General features: G+C 36.4%; 3 protein-coding genes across 5 annotated transcripts; 2 read left to right on the forward strand and 1 right to left on the reverse strand.

Annotated features, from left to right (window-relative positions):
• Positions 1 to 2: 2 nt before the first annotated feature.
• On the forward strand, positions 3 to 4,146 carry arv1 (ARV1 homolog, fatty acid homeostasis modulator). Of its 2 annotated transcripts, none has more exons than XM_041252580.1 (5): positions 3 to 155; positions 845 to 961; positions 1,562 to 1,715; positions 2,241 to 2,462; positions 3,043 to 4,146. In XM_041252580.1, exons 1-5 carry the CDS (start codon positions 60 to 62, stop codon positions 3,147 to 3,149), a joined length of 696 nt encoding a protein of 231 aa, XP_041108514.1. In that variant the 5' UTR covers positions 3 to 59; the 3' UTR covers positions 3,150 to 4,146. The 2 variants fall into 2 exon arrangements, with proteins under 2 accessions (XP_041108514.1, XP_041108513.1); XM_041252579.1 differs by having other exon boundaries at positions 5 to 155; positions 842 to 961.
• A 3,335-nt stretch (positions 4,147 to 7,481) lies between these two features.
• Positions 7,482 to 10,529, reverse strand: LOC121317035 (protein FAM89A-like). Its single transcript, XM_041252581.1, has 2 exons — positions 9,972 to 10,529; positions 7,482 to 8,126 (listed from the first exon to the last, which is right to left on the reverse strand). Exons 1-2 carry the CDS (start codon positions 10,230 to 10,232, stop codon positions 7,854 to 7,856), a joined length of 534 nt encoding a protein of 177 aa, XP_041108515.1. The 5' UTR covers positions 10,233 to 10,529; the 3' UTR covers positions 7,482 to 7,853.
• A 3,894-nt stretch (positions 10,530 to 14,423) lies between these two features.
• LOC121317036 (exocyst complex component 8-like) lies at positions 14,424 to 22,398 on the forward strand. 2 transcript variants are annotated; one of them, XM_041252582.1, is made up of 2 exons: positions 14,424 to 16,632; positions 20,469 to 22,398. In XM_041252582.1, exons 1-2 carry the CDS (start codon positions 14,591 to 14,593, stop codon positions 20,533 to 20,535), a joined length of 2,109 nt encoding a protein of 702 aa, XP_041108516.1. In that variant the 5' UTR covers positions 14,424 to 14,590; the 3' UTR covers positions 20,536 to 22,398. The 2 variants fall into 2 exon arrangements, with proteins under 2 accessions (XP_041108516.1, XP_041108517.1); XM_041252583.1 differs by lacking the exon at positions 20,469 to 22,398 and having other exon boundaries at positions 14,585 to 17,259.
• Positions 22,399 to 22,606: the final 208 nt, after the last annotated feature.

A 22,606-nucleotide genomic window follows, 5' to 3' on the forward strand; every position in this document is an offset into this window, starting at 1 on the left:
GGAAGGACCCAAAATACAGGAAGTGGGGAGCGAAGCCGGCGGTTTGGAAACGAGTCGTGATGGCAGCAGTGTCGTATAAATGTATTGAGTGCAATCAAGAGGCAAATGAACTTCACAGAGATTACAGCTATGGCGTGTTAAAAATTACCATATGTGTATGTAATTTCATTCAAGAGAGATCAGCTATGTTTTTGCTCCCGTGTTGCTGTTTAGTATCTTGATTGTGGGCATTTTACGGTCGCCTACACACACAGCCATTATTTTCGTGCGCTTCAGAGTAGAAAGAGGCGCAGAGAGCAATTCTTTCTAATAAATTTTAGCTTTAAACAACTAAATTACCAGCCCTTATCTATGCTATTTTGTTCGACATATTACGAAGAAAGACTGCGTATTATAATATTATCAATTGGTGTAGTATTAGTGATACATTTTTGGGTTGTACTGTAATGCATGTTTGTCATATTTTGAATTCTGATCTTTCTAGTAGCATGAGACCTTTGGTATCGCTATGCAGATACGCCTTTAAGCATAATCGGTTTATGAGTATTTATTAAGTCACCTTTTCTGTGTCATGCAGATCTGTACATGCAGAACGCTTACTGTATATCCTATGTAGCTCTCTAAAATGTGTGGACTCATTCTAGCTAGATGGGACAATGCGATATAAAGTTGTTTACAATCTGTAAAGAGAAAACTGAAGATGGCGAATACAGAGTAACATAGGCTGGGAGAATACCAACAGAAGTGAACTTGAGAGGTGGCATTACGTAACTATCTGAATATTAATGCCTGTACTAAATGTTTTGACTTTTTTTTTTTTTTTTTTTTAATTCATTTTCAGAAGTCTTGCCAAAAGCCAGTGGACAAGTACATTGAATATGACCCTGTAATAATTTTGATTGATACGCTTTTATGCAAAGCACAAGCTTACAGGCATATTATTTTTAATACAACATTAAATGTAAGTTGATTATTATACATTTTAGTCATTATTTTTATGCTTTCATTTTTTATATTCAGTTATACAGCTAGCCTACTAGTATTTAAACAGTAATTGGTGCCACGTCATTAGTTGAACATAAGAAATGTTGGGGACAACAAGATACCATTCAGTCCTTTGAGAATTATCCCTAACCAGTACACTATTTGCCACATCTAACAGTAGTTTGAAGTAGTGGCTTGGGTTAACTTTATCTGTACCACTTAGGATTTCACAAACTTCCATTAAAGTATATCTAATAAAGCAAAAACAACAATAGAGGATGGTAGAAAATACACATAATATAATATTAAACAGGCAGCTCATTAAATACTAATAAATTGTAGCTCTAATGACATGTACCTTTGAAAAATTGAGCTCACACAAGATGGAAAGGCTCAGAATACTATGCAAATGCCCATACTGTGACCTGAGTCATATTCAAATACAGTGATGAAAAGCATCAGCCTAGATAATTCTGCCTACTGTGACACCTACAATATTCACTGCGCTATACTTTTCTTGCACTGATTGGAACATGATATATATATTTTTTTTGATCAAATATATTTCTATTTCTAGATACATGGGAAACTGTTTGTGTTCTGCCTGCTATGTGAGGCTTACCTCAGGTGGTCACAACTGCAGGGCTCCAGGCAAAGCAGTGACCCAGCAGACATCATCCGATACACAAAAGAATGGGATTTCTACAGAATGTTCGGACTAGCTGCTCTAGGTAAGAAGACACTCACATCCTCTCACACAAGTGTTTAATTCATAAGCGTGGAATATGTCAGTTGCTGTCTAACACTGCACTGATTACTTGATCAGTAACATTCGCAAATTATAGATATTTAGTCAGGGTCTTAGTCTTCATTTGCTTGTATTAGATTAGATGTGGGTTCATGCCAAAGCAGTGCAACTTTCAGGATATTTGTGGCTGACCCAACTGATTTGCTTGAAAAAAATCATAGCAGTTGTGGTTCAGAAGAAGTCTTTCTCAATGTCTTTGAAAAATGTGAGTACTTGTAAATTGCAACCCTTTCTTAAACTTGTTTAAAACAGGTTTCATGATCTGCAAAGTTGATCAAATGAATCCCAAAACATTCCTTGAAACAGTCTTAAAGTGTTATGAATAGGGCCTATTTTCCCCTTATTGTTGTGCTGCTGATAATTTTATTTTTGCTTTTTTTTTCTTCTTTAATGCATAATTTAATGGGTTTGTTTTGTTTTTTGTTGTTTGTTTTTTTTTTGTCTCCAGAGCTAATAATGTTTCTAGTAGGGGTGTTTACTTTCCTGTGGTTAATAAAAGGCTACCTGAAAACAATTCCTGAACCAGCCATGATGCTGAAAGCACTACTGCTGTCCAGCTATGGCAAACTGTTAGTCATCCCAGCTGTAATCTGGGAACATGACTACTCCCCACTGTGCCTTCACCTGATAAAAGTGTTTGTGCTCACTTCAAATTCACAAGCAGTTAGAGGTACTTTTGTGCTTTTTCTTCTTAATATATTGTATTTCTTCATTAATATTATCAAAACTATTTGCTACTGGCTTTTCACTGAGAATCTAACGTTCAAATTCCTCCTTCATATTGCCTTCTGTACTTCTAAAAAGTATCTAACATAATTCTACACCACGACAGTAATAATTTTGAAACCAGACACTTTAGTCAGCACTACTGAATATCACAAAACATCACAATACAAAGTACCGCATTACAGATAAGAGCAGTTATAAAGTACAATAAAATCAGTAAAAAATACAAGCAACTTGGTACTAAAGCTTGATATCTGTAACAGATAAGCAACATGGTCCCTGTTTTTTTCTTGTTTTCAGTCTAGTAGAGTCATTTAACGCCAGGTTTTCCAGCATAAACAAACAAATATGATTTCAAGCTTTATTATAGGGGCACTGTTATCTATTGACTGTTGTTGTCCAGCATTTTTCTTCTGCATTGAACAATACAGTCACTCTCAGAGATAGAAAAACAGCGATTTTGAATTTAAAGAATAGTCATGTGAGGGACTTTTAAAGATTCTTATTTGCTTTTTGTGTTTCAGTTATTCTCAACTGTAGCAGAAGACTTTCACTCCTGGTTATCTTCATTGGTTTGTTCATGGAAACATCTGCATCTTACATCTTCCAGAAAATGGAGTGGAGCACATAGGACAAGTGGTTCCAGCTTTCTCGGCAGCTTTCCTGTTCTTGCTGTCTTCAGTTACTATTTTTTCAGGAAACACATCTTCAATTGAGGCTGTCAGCAGAAACACTTTTTTTTTATTACTGAAGGTGGGTGTCTGGTGCTGTGGGCATTCTTAATAATGGGGTTATCCTTGTCCAAACACATCTTTTTTTGGAAGACATCCTTTAGGGTTGGCCTAAGCTTTTACCATGTTATCGTTGATATTTGTCAACCCTGTACAAATACTGTGACTGACTTCAAACACTCTGACTCTCAACAAATCAAGTCATAGTGTGTACATGACAAAACCAGTTGGTGCACTTTTGCAATTATATGTTTGCTGGGTGTTTTATACTAGGCTGCTGCAAAGTTATACAAAACAAATGTCACCTCCAGTGGAGAAAAAGGGGCAATTGCTTTTGTTGAAACTGACAAAGAGTTACTGTCTGATGCTTAGTATTGGCATAAAAACAAATAGATGGTATTGTTGAAATCAGTGTTTTGATTTATTGAATACAAATGTATGAACCTTTTTTTTTTTGCTTTGTGAATAATGAAGAGGTCAAATGTTTTTCAGGTATTGCATATAAACTCATTCTCCCTTAAAATATGAACATTTTTACTTTTAAATAAAGCACCCTCTTTCATCAGGCGTGATTTCTTCTGGGCTGTGACATTGAAATTCAAACAAAAAACATCTATGCAGGGGTGTCTTCGGTAATCTAAAACATATGTTTGGGTTTGCAAGTACTTGACACTACCACCAAACTGAAATAACATTGTGGAAGACTGCTTCCCTGCAGGCAGGGGTTTCTCACAGCCAGAGGTGGGACATGAATCCGGAACCTCCCGCACTGAAACATAGTGCTGATACCGTTGTACAAAAGAGCCAGCTCCCTTGCAGGAGCTGGTATCGGGCTTACGTCTTCATATTTGATTGCGTCACGTACCAACCCTGACCCCTACACACTATATATATATATATATATATATATAGTATACAAGATTGCGCAATTCACGGTTCGTTGCCCCTTTAAGACCAGACCCAGGACACAGAAATGGTTTTTAATAGCGCTGACGCGCACTTTTAATAAACACAAATAAAAATAAACAAAACAGACAAACACCTAGCTCCTTCTTGGAGCACTAACTGACACAAGCCGTAATCTAACTCATACAGGACTTCCAAGCCGTTTACCTGTTTACAAATCACACAGGTTTAACTAAACACTTACTTTAGACTGTTCAGAACCAGCGCACACTTTCAGCTTCCTACCTCTCAGCAGTCCCGAACAGACTGGCTGCATTCTTTAAATACCCTGCACCTGGCTCTAATTTACAATTAACACCAGGTGCAGGGGATTACTAAACAATAAAACAATTAAGCCATTAACACCCAAATGTGCATTCTCACTTGTTTGAACAATGCTGTGTATTATAGCTACATACATACAATTTCTTTAATAATGTATATTCCTCAGATGCTAAAGAATACAGCACCTTTTATGAAAATCATTATTTGACATACTAATATACAATACATTTATTATATATTGTGTTTCACCTTCTCAGTCTTTATTTTTAAGTCTACCATTTTCAGATCTTGTCACATGTAGCAGAAGACTTGCAAAAGGTTTCAAAACAATATGTTGGGACTGAAAGCTTATCCACCCATTAGCTTATCCATTTTATGCTAATCAGACCGTTCTGAAATAGTTAAAATAATACGAATGTTACTGAATAAAATATGTTAGAATCAGAGTATCAGAGATCAATACATGTGTCCTTGACCTTAATCCTATGTAGATCATTTATTCTACATCCCAGCAAAAAAAACTGCTGTGTCTGTTATTTCAGGAAGCACAGAATCACCTCTTACTGGGTAGAGGTGACATTATTCTTGGTGTTACACCACATATTGTATTGATATAGTGAAACATGACCAACCAATTGGTGGAAGTTGATAGTGCTGTTGGTAATAGCACGTCTTATCTTCCCATAGTCCACTAAATGGTTCTTGATTAATAAATGCAGTTTATAGTTGACATAAATGCTGCCTGTATTGCATGTAAAGATGAACGCCCTCATAAATCGCTGTCAGTCTCCTTTTATTTGTGTGACTTTATTGTATTGGATTCTGTAATGTCTTTTTTTCCCCTGCTAAATTAAATGGTTTCAATTTGAACAGTATACAATATTATTCTTTATACCAACAATACATCACTTTTATTGTTTGTCCTCCTTTAAAATGTATGCCGTGTAGTCAAGTTTTTTTGTTTTTTTTGTCAGAGAAGAAATGCTCGTTACATTTCCAGGAGCAGCCAAGTTCAGGTTTATGAATGAAAAGGGGGAGGCAGGACTGGCTCAATAAAGATACTTAAAAGCAAATCACAGATAATCTTGTTCATCTTTTGTCTGATGCAGACCCTGCCTTAATTATAAAACACGTACCAGTCTGCAAACAAAACACCGTGGTATCTCCATGTGCAAGCTTGTATGTTTCAATTTAAATACATCTTTCCTCTTTGCAAGAACAGATCTTGTAATCTTAATGTCAAACACAGCTTTAAGCACATATTCACTGCTTACTGTTCCAGGACTAGACAACACATACCCTGTCTTTTTTTCTACATGTATGATTAAGTTACTCTGTTGTAAATCAGTCAAATCTTCTAAACAGGTGCCCTGAAAACCAAATAAATGCAACACACACCTAACAATACAATACTCTTCACATCGCAAATATTTTCAGTATAGGAATACACTACTCATTGTCCCTCGATCATTTTTATGTAAAATTAGACTCTTACTACATTCTAGGATTATTTAAACCTGTTAAATTTCACCTGGTTGGTTTTCCAGTTTGTTTCTATTCCATTAACGCAGTCTCAGCTGCATGCACACAAGCTCTCCTTTAACGCATCTTGCAAACTGCACAATTGCTAAGCAAAACAAAAGAATACCGGATATTTTCAATAGGGTTACAATAATCTTATTTACATATGTAATACAAAAAAAATAAATAGAAAATGTCTTGGCAAAAAGTCTTTAGAAATGTATTTGTTTTGTAAGATTTCTATGTATCTGACAATGGGTTGTGTTATAGTTATGTTTGGATAGATTAACAACCACATTATGGAGCACTGCACCTTCATCTGTCTTTATATTTGTTTTTCAACCATGTGTGCAAGTGTTCCCATGGAAGGCAGCTTCTTAATACTGTACAGCAAGGTAAGGACCCATGAACAGTTTAATTAGACCACTTTTTTTGCGTCAACAGTTTGATCTGCTAAGTTGTTTATAAGTAGTTGGTCTTTCCAGTAAGACAAATTAAACTAATGGAGATGTAAGAACCGCAGAGTCAACATAAAGGTACAGCCTTGAAAAGATTACAAATAATAAGTACCAAGCTCTGCCACAGTTAATGTAGGAACATCTGGCACATTTCAGTAGGGTTGTGGGCTACGATTATGAGATCAACAATCTTGATCAGATTCTCTATAAAAGCATTCCAAAGCAAACAAATAAATCACTACCTTAGCTGGATTAGTAACATACTGTACCTATAAAACAGCTACACTAACTAAACCACATATCCAAAATGTGATTTGCATTTTATCTGAACCACAGTGGCACTATGGGAGTTCCAACAATAGTTGGTATGTTACCCTAAAATTTGTAAGTTATTAAAATCTGTGTGTTATAATCAACTCACAATCTTATTGACTAAAACGTGGTTGACAGGTACTTCCTATAGTCACAATAATAGCCTGGTACAGAAGGTATTATTAGAGATTACAGATTGGTTTGGCAAGTATGGAAAAACTTGTCCTTAGCCTTGGTAATTGCCTCTGTTCTCCACTAGTCTAAGGAATATCTAAAAACATTGGCTATGATCTATTAGCCAGTTGTTGCTGCACTTGCTTTTGATCTAGAGATTTTTTAAATGTAATTGCGTATTCACCAATAGAGCCCACCAAATCTGTAGCATGTGTTGTGCAAAGCAACAGGTACAGTAGTATAGCGCATAAAAATAGATTTTGTAAAAAAGTGAAGCCAGCATTTTTTTCTGCAAGTTCTTTTTACTTGAAAATAAATACAACTTAGAATAAAATAAGGTTGTTTATATAACATAAAATAACAACTAACCTAAAAAGCTTAACATCTAATACAAAGTCCCATACCTGAGAATATAATAACCAAAATTATATTTCAAAATATTGTTTTCATATAGTAAAATATTCAGCACAAGATGGGATGCCAGTTGTGTAACACATAAAACCTATGCGAGTGTTTTATAGTAGCACCAACAGTCAGTTTGTTAGTCAAATGTTTTATTAGGTTTCTACCAACAAGCAGCACATTTTAGACTTCCATCGCCGCAAACAAATACACTGTCTTCAACACGACTTGTCCAAGTTTACACCAAGTTTATAAGTGTTATTATACGAGGTTATATACATGCAATATACCTTTGCAAAACACTGTGCTTAGTGGTATGTCAATTGGCCAGAAATGTATAATAAATGTATAAGAAATGTATAATATTGAAAAGTTTACTAGAAAAAGATTAGAGGCCAGTGGCATTGAAGAGTGAATAATTCCTCTTTATAAAAAGCCAGTTTTACATTAGCATACTAGAACTGATCACATAATTAGTCAGAAGGCACAGATCAGTACATCACTGTGCTAGATGCTCATATGAATGGAGTCTTGCATCCACTTGTTCTTGTTTAGAGTTTTGGGAACTGATGCATTCATATCCATGTGTTCATTTGGGGTAATACTTGTGTCCTGGTAGTACTCATCTTCTTCATCAAAGAAGCCATTTTCCATATTGTAGGTGCCATCTGCATTGGATACAGCTGACATGTCCTGGCAACTGCCTTTGTATTCTTGAATCGATTCATGGAGTGACCATAACTGACACAGCAGAGACATATCCTGCTGCCGTAACCCAACCTATGAAAAAACAGAGAAATTGTTGACGTGAATTCATAGTTAGATAAAAGATGAACGTTTGTTGTAATGAACCAATACAGTATTCTCACTGCATACACAATAGTTGCTTTTTCTGGAAGGATTCACCTCCTGCACATACATTCACAGAAGCAATACATGATGGCTAGAAGAGCAAATAAAAGTTAAAGTGAAAACTGTCCTGTGTGCGACAACAAAAGCAATTGATTTTAATGTATGCATCAGACAGTCTATCAGCAGTGGTGAGGAAGTTAGACAGGGAACAACAAGCAAAAGGATGAGGACCCCTTTTCACAGCTGCAAACCACAAAACTCTAGTGGGCAAAAAAATAAAAATAAGAAAATGAACTTGCAGATCAGAATTGCTTTCAGAAATGCTTGACATCTGCTGCTGTAGAGTCACTTACAACAGTGTAAGGGCTCTTTGAGATTGCTGCACAAGAATATTATAGTTTTGTTGCAAAAAGCTAGCTGCAGTACATTTACAACCTTCTTTACATTTCCCTTTTTAAAAAAAAAAAAAAAAAAAAAAAAAAAAAAAGAGAGAGACATTGTACAAACTGTATTTCCTCTTTTGGAACCAGCTGCCAACTTCCAAAACGGGCTTTTGCACGAACGGTACGGTAGTGTAATCCTTTTATCAGGCTAATATATATATATATATATATAATATATATATATATATATATATATATCATATATAGAGAGAGGAGAGGCATAGTTCTCTCTGATGAGACAGCAACTTGCCACGCGAGAGAGAGAGAGAGAGAGAGAGAGAGAGAGAGAGAGAGAGAGAGAGAGAGAGAGAGAGAGTTTAGATTTTGATCTATTAAATAGGATTTATCCTCTGTGTTGACGGTTGACAGATTCATGAATGACATTGCTGGCATCGCACTGCCCACATGGTAGCCAATGGCAACAATGAATGATACACTTCTGATGTGAATCTATTACTATCCCATTTTAAGTTAGTATGATCGCTGAAGAATCATTAATCTGTCACGAAGCTCCTGGCGTGTCTCGTTGTTTCCTCTGACAATTACAATGTTGTTCTGCTTGATACAACATAGCGCGACAATATATAAAGGGTGTATCCAATTCCTTACTAAACATAAAATAATTTAAACAACGTAACTTTAATGATACTTAGAACATGCAGAACCAACTACTGCGTACATAGTCATAATTTTTACGCATGCAATAACTTCTGTGCTTAAAAAAAAAAAAAAAAAAAAAAAAAAAAATATTGTAGTGTAATGAACCCCTTGCATGTAAAATGTCGACAGTCTCTGTTTGTGTTGTGGAAAGGGCCATCCTGCCTGTTTCACATTCTCTTCCTCTTTCCCCCCCTGACAGGACAGGAAAACGGATAGAGAGAACAGCTTTTGAACAATGAATTCGAACAAATATAAAATTTCCTCGCCTGTTTGCGTTTTTCCAATCTACCCATGTGGAACGAACATCCTTTAAAAAGATTTAGGCAATAAATGTAGTATTGTGCTGTTCAGCCCAGAGGGCATTTGTTGTCACATGCGTTTGTTACGTACAAAGATACTTTGCGGTGGTATATGCAACAAGAAAGGGGTCTGTCTTTGGATAAACGGCAAATTTGGTGCACTGCAAGCTTAATAAATAAAAGGATTTACACAACAAGGACTATGGATGGACTATCTAAAAAGCAGGAGTGGTTATAATAATCGTATGATCCTGATCACAGCTGGTGTTACTTCCACTCAGTCAGGTTTTCATTTAGTATGAAACACAGTACCCCGCAGTTAAACAAAAACAGTGAGAGACAGTCAGTAATTATCTGATATGATCACATACCATCTCTTTCCTTAGGAGTGCCAGGGCAGCATCTAGGTTGGCAGGCTTGCTGGAAACTAGATTATCGGTGTTACTGCGGCCGCGACTCAGGTCATCTTGGATCATGGTCTTTTTTGCGTACATTCTCTCCATCTCCCTCCAGGATCCACCGCTGGAGTTCAGCAAGCCGCTGAGACTCTTCGGTAGCATCGGGAGCCCTTCGAAACAGGCCGGCAACACACCGTCGCGTCCCGGGTTGGCGTTAGTTGATTTGCCGTTCATAATTGCCCTTTCACTGCAATTAAAGTAAAAGCTGTGGACAACTACCGGGCGTACAATCTCACACACAGCTCCACTCGTCTAAACTTTCTGAACTAAAAACGTCACATCAAAGCTAATCCTTTCCAGCAATGACATTTCCTGTCTTGTTTTGGCCAGCCCAAAGGCCCTGTGCAATCATTGGGCGTAACTCTCAGGAACAGCCGATGCCCATTGAATATTCATAATACTGTTTTCAACTTTCCGCTGGGCATGTAATCTTTTAAATTCAGTTGGTTACAATTACTGTAGTTCCTTTTAACAGCTGTTAGATAGGGCTACATTGCAGGTCGCGAGTTCTCACATTACCACTGACCTTTACCCGACGCAAGCCCCTCAGAATGAATGTGTACCCAGAGTAAAAAAGAACCGATGAATTTTATAGCAGTGTTGCTGTTGGGCATTGCCTATGTCTACACCTTGAACATACACTGAACTGAAAGAGCACAAAATTAACAAGTCTAACGCAATGTTTATCTCTATTCCCTGTATTAACTCAAAAAGCACGTGAAGCATACAGCTTTTTAAATACAGCTTCAACTGCTGACAAACCATACCAAACAACGTTATTTCTTACATATTATGATATAATATTACATATTTATTATAGTATTTCCTTTTTCAGAGGGGGACTGTATAAAGCCCAGAACTACTGGTACAAATCAACATTCTCTATATAGGTATTGTTTAATCAGGACAAAGAGATAGATAGTTGTTTCATAGTTGTACTGGGATGGCAGTACCCAGGAGATCATTTCAAAAGCTTCATTGCAATTACAGACTTCCTGGAAAATTGCATTGACTTTTAAAAAAAAACCATGACAGGGGAGTAATTTTACCTTGTGTGTCCAATTGCAAGAGTTAAAAATAAATTGATGCAAAGTATGTAATTTCACATCATAGGTTCATAGGAGAAACTGTAACTAAGCAACTATGCCAAGACGAATAAACCACAAAATACCTGGGTCAATGCACTCTAACCTGTTGACATTGTAACCATACAAATTAAAAGTGCGACATTCATTCTTATCATTAAACATTGTGCAGTCACCTCCTTATATTCCCAGATTCTCATACGCTCAAAAACATGTGCTAAATAATCTTTTTCTGATATTTAATGAAACTTTGGATGAAGTGTTAATACATACAGTGCCAATACTATCACAATGGCCTGAATTAATCTACTGCTATGGTAACATTGACAGTGTGCAGGCTTATGAGGACCCATAGCAGGATGTGCGGCTCTTCTTCAACACCCACATGGTTCTGTCTTTATCTTCTAGGGAAGTGTATTGGTCAGTGTCTACTGATTTAAATGTGTTTTTATTGAATGTGTCCCCATTGCCCTTGGCTTTAGACAGAGGATAATCGCTGGAAAAAAACCCAAAAAAACACAATGGGTTCTTAATAAACTTACCACAGAATTTCCATTAATATTCATATCAAAATATGACTATTAATTCATTTTTTCATATTGTTACAGACAGAAATAAATGAGAGACTAACGTGTACTATTGGATCATTCGATGTTTAATTTTCGTGTTCATGGGTAGTATTTAAACAGTGACGGTATACTCCATATCTCAGATTTTTTAAATGTTATATTCATACAACGATCATACAGTTTCTTTAGTTATTATATTATAGGTTCGATGTAGGATTAACAAATGTATTACACACATTGTTGTACACCTTCCATTTCAAAATCTTTTTTTTCTCATACTTTATCAGTTCAGTGTTTATTTCTTTACTCCTTGTAATATTTACATTGTTTTAATGAGCAGAGGCTTTAAAAGTGTTGTGACAGGCAGCCTTTCTTGGCACAAAGTTTAGTACCTAAAGAAGTCCAGCATATATCTCCACTTCCAAACCCATTAGAAACACCCTCTGCCTCCAAGCAGCTGTACGTATCCTGAAAAACTTAAGCCCCTTAAAAGGTTCTGTCATCAGCAATTACAAATATATGCGAAGGCGTATTCTAAAAATAACTTGGTTTGTGTGTGTTTGTTGCTTTACGACTGAAGCACATCCTTATATAACAGATTTTTTTTTTTTTTTTTGGTATATTTTGCCATCAACAACATTAAAGCACTTTCAGGAACATGGGCTTTTAAAATCAAATAGATCATACATCTAATGTCTTCTGTGTGCCCTGGCTGTTGGGTAATCAACCACATTTAGGTGGCTATCTAATTGTAAAACAAAAACATATTTGTTAAAGGCGCCTTTCTGTCCTAGGCAAAGGGCATGTAACACTATGCCTTTTTTTAAAATGTCCTGACGCAGCTTTAATTCTACTGATCGAGACTGTGATTCTGGAAAGATTACATAACTGCAAGGATCAAATCAATACTGGGATAGGTATTCAAGGTCATTTATATTATGCTTGGGGCGCTTTTAGAGCATTGCACATTTGAAACTATATCTCAAATTATTTCTGAGATATGGTCAGAGGTTAAAACAAATGTGGTCTTAAAATTGCTACATTCAGATCATGGAATATTTCAAAAAGTTTCTAACAGTTTTTAACATATGAAATGGTAGCCATACTAGTCCACAGATGATAGGCAAAGAGAAGATGTGATACCTTATATTGAACTAACTAAACAAAAATTAATCACAAGTTTTCATCAATCTGTCTTTCTTACTTTCACCTGAAGAAGAGACCTTTTAGGTCAAAAGCTTATGATTAATTTGTGTTTAGTTAGTCCAATAAAAGGTATCACATCTCCTTATCTTTGTCTAAGAATTTTTAGAATCCCAGTGGAGGGTACTTCTGGCACTACTGCAGGTAAAACAATTTAAAATACACTTCAAAAGGTAAAACAAGACAATAGTAAAGTTAATATACTGATGACCACAATTTGTGTTGAGAAGTTACAAATATATAGTAAAAAATGTAATTTATTTGAAATAGTTTGGCAGGGCAGCACCACTGCACCAGCACAGAATAGATATTTACCCCTTTTCAGCTATGTGGATTTCCAAACAGGTTTTACTTAAATTCTGCAGTGTAGGTTGATTTGCCATTTTTATCCTGGGAAATAAAACACAATAAAAAAGACACAACTTTCATTTTTTTTAATAAAGTTTAATTTTATTTATATTTATTTATACACAACAACAACACACACACACACACACACACAAACACAAACATTAACATAAAACAATAAAACCTTAAACTAATGATCTACAGTTTCTATCTTGAAAGTCTTTCCATGCAAAGACCCAGCAACACTTTTTTAGTTTCATTGGGAATGAATGTCCAAGGCAGGTTCAGACTACAATCAAACGATCATTTCTAATGTGCTGTAGGCCTCCTCAAACCAATACAGTGTTCTTAGTTTAGATGTATTTACAGACTACTTCACACATTGAGTTGTACCCTGAATTATCATATAAACATCTTCATTTCAAAGCAAATATTTTCATTTGTTAAGAAAGCTTTATTATAAAAGGAATTCAATTTTAAGGCAAACTCACTGATGAAACTATTGAAAACAAACCCACTGTTATTTGTTTAAGGTAAAGGATAAGAATCCAGATTACAATTGGAACACTGTAAATAATTAGCCTACTAAAAACAAACCTAAGGGATAGATTTGAAGTACTGTTACATCAATAGGTATTGCATAATGTATGTTTTTGTTTTGTGTAAAACAAGCTTCCTCTGCTAGCTTGTTGTGAAGTTTGACTTTCAAATTATTATTAATAATCATTCTCTACCTTGTTTTTGTATTTGCTTTCTACTTTAAACTGACCATTTTAATGACCCAGGTTTAGCTTTGTATTCCCGGGATCGCCAAATTCACCTTTTAGCTGCTGCTGTGGCAAAAGAGTAAAACATATTTTTAAAATCTGAAAATCATGTTTATAAAAAAGCAGTAAATAATACAGTCTTTTTCAAAGGTATTCTGGTGTTGATTGGTCCTCCCCTGTGTTTCACCGTTCTGACGTTTTCTCTGCTGTCCAACTATAACGTTTATTGAAGTTTCTACTTGAAATACAATTCTGTCTTATACCTCTTTTTTCTTTTTCTTTTTTAATAAAACTCCACCAAGCTATCCACATGTGCCTTCGCTGTATTTAATGTAATACTATGCGCTTTGAATGAGTGCTTCAATATTTATTTTAATAATTTATTGTTGGCCATCAAGGAAGTAAACACGATCCTATAATTTCACTGGGAGTTGGTCATCTTCTGGTTTGCCGAAGGTTTTCCGGTTTGTTACAATTATATAATTGTTTTGTATTTTTTTTGTAAAAAAAGGCCAATACGTTACAGAGATCTAAAAAGGCGGCTGCTAATCTGAAAGAAAATGACAGATACAGGGAACAAGCTGCGTAAACAATTGGAATCTGCGAATTTCGATCCCAAACAGTATGTAAAACATCTGTCCCAGCAGTCAGACGGAGACCGAGACTTGCAAGAGCACCGTCAAAAGATACAGACTCTGGCCGACGAAACGGCTCAAAACTTGAAGAAAAATGTCTACAAAAATTACAGACAGTTTATTGAAACTGCCAAGGAGATTTCCTACTTAGAAAGCGAAATGTACCAACTGAGCCATATTCTGACTGAGCAGAAGAGCATTATGGAGACTATCACCCAGGCCCTGCTTTCCACAGACAAGGGGGAAGCAGCGAAGGAAATGCAGGCAGCTTTCCCTAAGGAGACAGAAGAAGTTAAGCAGAGAACCCTGACCACACTGCTGGAAAAGGTAGAGGGGTGCAAAAACATAATGGAAACCCCTGGGAGGTATTTGGTTTATAATGGAGATCTGTTTGAGTACGATGTGGATAATATGTCTCAAATCCAAAAGGTACATGCGTTTTTGATGAATGATTGCCTTCTCATTGCCACCTGGCTTCCCAACAGACGTGGGGCAGTGCGATACAAGTACAATGCGCTTTATGATTTGGACAGTTTCGCTATTGTCAACGTGAAAGATAACGCACCCATGAAGGATATGTTTAAAATCCTGATGTTCCCAGACAGCCGAATTTTTCAGGCCGAGAACAGCAAGATTAAAAAGGAGTGGCTGGAGATCCTGGATGAAACCAAGAAAAACAAAGTGATAAAAGAAAGGCACAAGAAAGAAGAGGAGCCACCACATTCACCTGTGCGCCAAGATATGCCCAAGAACCCATTTGATGAGGATGAGCAAGTCGTCTGTGAAGAGATTGTGGATCTGAGCATGGAGTGGATACAGGAGCTTCCTGAGGATTTAGACGTGTGTATTGCTCAACGAGATTTTGAAGGCGCAGTTGATTTGCTGGATAAGTTGAACGAGTACCTCAAGGATCAGCCTTTGACTCAACCTGTGAAGGGGCTCAAGGTGAAAGTAGAGGAGAGGGTTCGGCAGCTCACAGAAGTCCTTGTTTTTGAGCTGTCTCCTGATAGATCTTTGCGGGGTGGCCCCAAAGCCACCAGAAGGGCCGTATCCCAGTTAGTCCGTCTGGGACAGTCCACCAAAGCTTGCGAGCTCTTCCTGAAAAACCGAGCAGCTGCCGTACAGACAGCCATTCGCCAGTTGCGAATAGAAGGTGCCACTTTGCTGTACATTCACAAGCTCTGCAACATCTTCTTCACCAGCCTCCTGGAGACAGCCAAGGAGTTTGAGATGGATTTTGCTGGGAACACTGGCTGCTACTCTGCATTTGTGGTGTGGTCCCGCTCAGCCATGAAGATGTTCGTGGACGCCTTCAGCAAGCAGGTTTTCGACAGCAAGGAGAGCTTATCCACAGCTGCTGAATGTGTTAAAGTTGCCAAAGAGCACTGCAAACAGCTAAGTGAAATTGGGCTGGACCTGACATTTACCCTCCAGTCCCTTTTGGTTAAGGACGTCAAAGCTGCACTTCAGAGCTATAAGGAGATTATAATTGAGGCCACCAAACACCGTGATTCTGAAGAAATGTGGAGAAAAATGAACTTGATGACTCCAGAGGCCCTGGGGAAACTGAAAGAAGAAATGCGTAACTGTGGGATTAGCAACTTTGACCAGTACACTGGGGATGGCTGTTGGGTAAGCCTCAGTTATACTATTGTTGCTTTTACAAAACAAATGATGGCCTTCTTAGAGGAAGGGCTGAAACTATATTTCCCAGAGCTGCACATGGTCCTCCTAGAAAGCCTGAGGGAGATCATTCTTGTTGCTGTTCAACACGTTGACTACAGCTTGCGATGTGAGCAGGATTCTGAAAAGAAAGTCTTCATTTGCCACAATGCTTCATTCCTGTATGAAACTGTCCTCCCTGTCGTGGAGAAGAGGTTTGAAGAAGGAGTTGGAAAGCCTGCAAAACAGCTGCAGGACTTGAGAAATGGATCCCGTTTGATTCGTGTGAATCCGGAGAGCACAATGTCAGTTGTGTAAACAGGTTGTTTTACCAAACAAGACTGCAGTTGCACAGCACACAATTTTGAACAAAGTCTTGAGTAGTATATAGTAAACATTACCAGAGTGAAAGTAAAACACACCAGTAATGTTTCAACATTAATCTTTTGAGTTGTTTCTCAGTAGTTGCCAGTTGTGCTGACCTTTCATAAAAATGGTGCAAATTGCATGCAAGCATAAACCGCTTTTAATATTAGCCTTCGCACTTACAGTAGACCAGATACTAACTTTAAAAAGCTCAAAAAGCTGGTAACACGATTTGAATATATTAACAGTACAGCTATTCAGTAGGATTTAGCTTTTTCTCCATGCAGAGGGGCTTAGAAATACCAGAGCTGCTGCACTAGTTTGAGGACCGCCTCAGAGATGCTGCATTACCTAAGTGACTTATGATGGCTTGGGAGTTGTTTCAAATAATCAATAAGGGAGGAGGTTCACAATGTACATTAAATGTCTATCCACCTGCCATCATTTCAAGAATACTTTTTTAATCGCTTGACAGCCAATTATATATATATAATTGTAGGCTGTCAAGTGATTAATCTCAATTAATCTTGGTTTTGATTGCATATTTAACTAATACATTATTATTATTATTATTATTATTATTATTATTATTATTATTATTATTATTATTATTATTATTATTGTTATTCAAAGAACAACCCAGAATAAAAACCCTGTTTTGCTATTTCTGGATTCTCTTTATAGTTTTATATTTATTTACAATCCAGCATTGTTGTTACATTGTTTGAACCAACTGCTAAATCACAGTGGAGTCAGTTTATTACTCACCTTACTGCATTTACAATTATCAGTTTCCTTTACTCACAAACTGATGTTTTTCTTTGCCATTTAAATAATAATAATACAAATAATAATAATTAAAAATTCTCTTTAATTAATAACTTGAAAATGCCTAAATAAAACAAAAACATTCACTGGTTATATCCTCCATAATTGTAAGTAATATAATTTAAAATAAATGTGGTTTTTGAAATAAAAACAAAGGTACAATGTTAACGGGGCTGCAGTCTGTAGCTATCCACTTTGCAACAGTACTGGTCATAGTATTGTGCTTAGCTTGATTCATGGGTTTGCAGCGATCCTGAATTTCTAAAAGAGTACGCTGTCGAAACTGATGTTGTGTTGTTGTTGTGTATAGCAGAAGAACTGCTAGAACATAGTAACTGCAGGGTCAGTGTTTTCTTCTAGCACCCAGCCTGTGTGTCACTGAATTATAACTATTTTACTATCACTGTAATTGTGGTGGGATGTCATTAAAAATGTTTCTCCATTCACTGCTGTGCACATTTTAAAAATATATCCCAGATATTTGTAGTTTTTATTCCATTTATATATGTATTTCTCACATCTGTTTCAAAACCATGTGGTTCAGTCAATTGTGCTGTCTTAGATAAATATTCCTCTGCTAGGACAGCTCATGCTTAAATCATAAATCAGTTTTATAATTCAGTTTACAAATGTTTTGCAGCCTATACAAAGATTAGCCTTCGCTATCCACTTTGCAACAGCACTGGTCATAGTATTGTACTTAGTATTGTACTTAGAAGAAAAATGGCATCTTCATTTCCAAAGTTCCTTTTAATATGTATATAAACAGGATAATACAATCAAAAGTTGAACACACAGTTACTGTATCATGTAGAAAGCATTGTTTTCAAATTATGCTATTGGATTACTGAGGCATCTTACCGCAGAGCTAAGCCTTTACTAACTGCAAGGTCATCACATTTTAATGTGAATGGAAACCAGTGACACCAGGGTCATAAACTGAGGTTGCATATTTGAAAGGATAGCTTTGATGGTTCATTGGGAAGTGAAGATGACACTTTAAGTGTTGTCAGCAAAGTAGCTAGAATCATACTGTGAGATTGCTGCTATATATTATATATATATATATATATATATATATATATATATATATATATATATATATATATATGTACTGTGCAAAAGTTTTAGGCAGGTGTGAAAAAATGCTGTAAAGTAAGAATGCTTTCAAAAATAGACATGTTAATAGATTATATTTATCAATTAACTAAAAGCAAAGTGAGTGAACACAAGAAAAATCTACATCAAATCAATATTTAGTGTGACCACCCTTTGCCTTCAAAACAGCATCAATTCTTCTAGGTACACTTGCACAAAGTCAGGGATTTTGTAGGCATATAGTCAGGTGTATGATTAAACAGTTATACCAAACAGGTGCTAATGATCATCAATTCAATACGTAGGTTGAAACACAATCATTAACTGAAACAGAAACAGCTGTTTAGGAGGAATAAAACTGGGTGAGGAACAGCCAAACTCAGATAACAAGGTGAGGTTGCTGAAGACAGTTTACTGTCAAAAGTCATACACCATGGCAAGACTGAGCACAGCAACAAGACACAAGGTAGTTATACTGCATCAGCAAGGTCTCTCCCAGGCAGAAATTTCAAGGCAGACAGGGGTTTCCAGATGTGCTGTCCAAGCTCTTTTGAAGAAGCACAAAGAAACGGGCAACGTTGAGGACCATAGACGCAGTGGTCGGCCAAGGAAACTTACTGCAGCAGATGAAAGACACATCATACTTACTTCCCTTCGCAATTGGAAGATGTCCAGCAATGCCATCAACTCAGAATTGGCAGAAAACAGTAGGACCCTGGTACACCCATCTACTGTCCGGAGAAGTCTGGTCAGAAGTGGCCTTATGGCCAAAAAGCCATACCTCCGACATGGAAACAAGGCCAAGCGACTCAACTATGCACGAAAACACAGGAACTGGGGTGCAGAAAAAAGGCAGCAGGTGCTCTGGATTGATGAGTCAAAATTTGAAATATGTGGCTGTAGCAGAAGGCAGTTTGTTCGCCGAAGGGCTGGAAAGCGGTACACAAATGAGTGTCTGCAGGCAACAGTGTAGCATGGTGGAGGTTCCTTGCAAGTTTGGGGCTGCATTTCTGCAAATGGAGTTGGGGATTTGGTCAAAATTAATGGTCTCCTCAATGCTGAGACGTACAGGCAGATACTTATCCATCATGCAATACCATCAGGGAGGCATTTGATTGGCCCCAAATTTATTCTGCAGCATGACAACGACCCCAAACATACAGCGAAAGTCATTAAGAACTATCTTCAGTGTAAAGCAGAGCAAGGAGTCCTGGAAGTGAAGGTATGGCCCCCACAGAGTCCTGATCTCAACATCATCGAGTCTGTCTGTTATTACATGAAGAGAGAGAAGCAACTGAAACAGAACAGCTGTGGTTAGTTCTCCAAGATGTTTGGGCCAACCTACCTGCCGAGTTCCTTCAAAAACTGTGTGCAAGTGTACCTAGAAGAATTGATTCTGTTTTGAAGGCAAAGGGTGGTCACACCAAATATGGATTTGTTTTAGATTTTTCTTCTGTTCACTCACTTTGCATTTTGTTAATTGACAAATATAAACTATTAACATGTCTATTTTTGAAAGCATTCTTACTTTACAGCATTTTTTCACACCTGCCTAAAACTTTTGCACAGTACTGTGTGTATATATGTGTGTGTGTGTGTGTGTATATATATATATATATATATATATATATATATATATATATATATATATATATATATATATATATATATATACACACATATCTTTTTTGTTGCTTTTCTTTCTTTTCTCTAGACAGAAGCACCCTACAAATCAAATAAACATAATCATTGTAAGAAAATGTAATAAAAACAGCTGCTCTTTATAAACAGTTACTTGCATTACTCAGTTGTTTTAGTGCTGATGATATCTTTTTATTACATTTTTCAGAGTTTACCCTTCTGCACTTGGCTTCATCCGAAACAGTTTTGGCATATCATTCCCCATGGTAGTTTGACTGTGAGAACTCAAACACTCCCTCCTTGAAGCCTTCTTGCCCCTCTGAATCAAACCTGCATATCCTGCTACTCTCTGAAGCTGTAGGAAGTTATTTGTGTGACACACTAGCACAGGGAATCCAAACAGTAAACACTGCAAATAAAGGACAGGAATGCATTGAGAAACAGCCTGAAAGAAAAGGAGAGAAAGCAAATATATCACATGAGTTCCATTCATATTTAATTTGTATAAATGTATATTTATTTGTATGAGATGCAATACATAGGCACTGATAAATTAGATATTAAAAGATGCCTCTCACTATTTATTCATTGAAACCGTCACAATATCCCAATAATTTAAATTTAGTTTTTGTTTTTATTAATAGAAAGAACATATTTAACCTTGTGTAATGCACAATATTTAAATTTGTCTAACCAATAAGCCCAAATCAATTTTTACAGACAATGAGGATGCTGCAGTGACAAAGGAAGATTTGTGTGATACAGAAAATCATTTTAAAACTTTGTAAACCATGATGGTAAAAGATTGGACTCATAGTCAATTTTGGTCAAAATCAATGTAGTTTGTTTTGTTTTTACTATGTAACAATTAACACACTATATATACCATTCATTTAAATAGGAAATGTCATTTGTTCATCATTAAACTAATATCATTTACAGGAAAATCTGACAGCGCTTTAAACCTGAATATATAAGTTAACCTCTCCAAACCTTGGCCAGACTGCAAAGCTGCAAATTACCAGGAGAGGTGAACACCCACTATTTAACCCCTGTTAACAAGCACTAATTAAAGCTGCATCCACACTCAATTACTCCTGCAATACAGTCATTTATTGCAATTCCCTAAGCAAACTCATTCCCCACTAAAACTACATCAAAATGGATGGATCTAAAATATGTAAAAATAAAATAAGTAAAGCTTGTGAGCCTACTCCATTATAAATGTTCTCGATCATTTCATTGTAACTGTGACTGAATCTAAGAGTGTCTTTTTTATTAAGGTCCTGAGGCAATTGCCAGTATTTGTTTCTATTTATCATTCACCAATTCCTTAATCCTGAAAGACAGTTTATGTAACTGTGACCATATTACAGCTCTGATGTGAGCAGTCAGTGATTTCCAGCATCACTTAATGACTCACGCTGATGAAAAAGAGTTAGTCCAGCCCAAGTGAGCAGTATAATGAGATGGTTGCTGTCCTACTGAACTCTGACAGCACAAAGCCTTGGTGTAGCTAACTTATATAAAACTATAGCGCTGAGTGCTGCATCCCCAGTTGTGCTGATCCATTGAGTATTTTAATTATTTGTGTACGAATTTTCAAATAATATCCTATAACAGGAATGCCATTAACAAGAAATGTGCATTGATATTGTTTATATCATAAATACATATGTCAAGTATACACACAGTATAACATATAGGCCTAAATCAGTTAGTTAGTAATGGTTCCCACATTCTGTTTAATTAAGTTTTTCCTCTGTTATCCAAAAGGAATTTATCTGTATTAAGGACTGGTGTACACTTAGAAAAGAGCTAACATAATGCTGACTATATAACTTAATGTACCTGCATATGCCAGGAGGTAAACTGTGGATAAATCTTGACATTTAAAATACTTCACTGCCTATTCTTATTACAGCATCCTGTGTAAAGAAACACAAATCTTATACAATGTAAGTAGATCACCATTGTTATAGCCACAGGGTAATGCTGCTGTCAATGTTTGTTTAAAGTAAGAAGGCAAATGTACTCTGCCTGTGTGGCATTTCACCGCTTTAATGATTTCCTTAATAAAGATGAACTGTGATTTATGATTGATTGCAATTGATTGCATTTTTAAAAAAAATATGCATAGGCCAACATTCCAGTACTGTATCTGACTGTCATTAGACTAAATGCCTTTTGTGTGCAAGTGATTCAGTGAAACTGATATAGAATAATAAATGGGCTTCAGTGAGTTACAGGAAAATAATTCCATCTCGGGTTTCTGTGATGTCATAAATTACGAGACCGAAGGTCGAGTAACTTATAAACTGTCACAGAAACCTGAGATGGAATTAT

This window comes from Polyodon spathula, chromosome 6, assembly GCF_017654505.1.
Source record: "Polyodon spathula isolate WHYD16114869_AA chromosome 6, ASM1765450v1, whole genome shotgun sequence".
In the NCBI taxonomy this organism is placed as follows: domain Eukaryota; kingdom Metazoa; phylum Chordata; class Actinopteri; order Acipenseriformes; family Polyodontidae; genus Polyodon; species Polyodon spathula.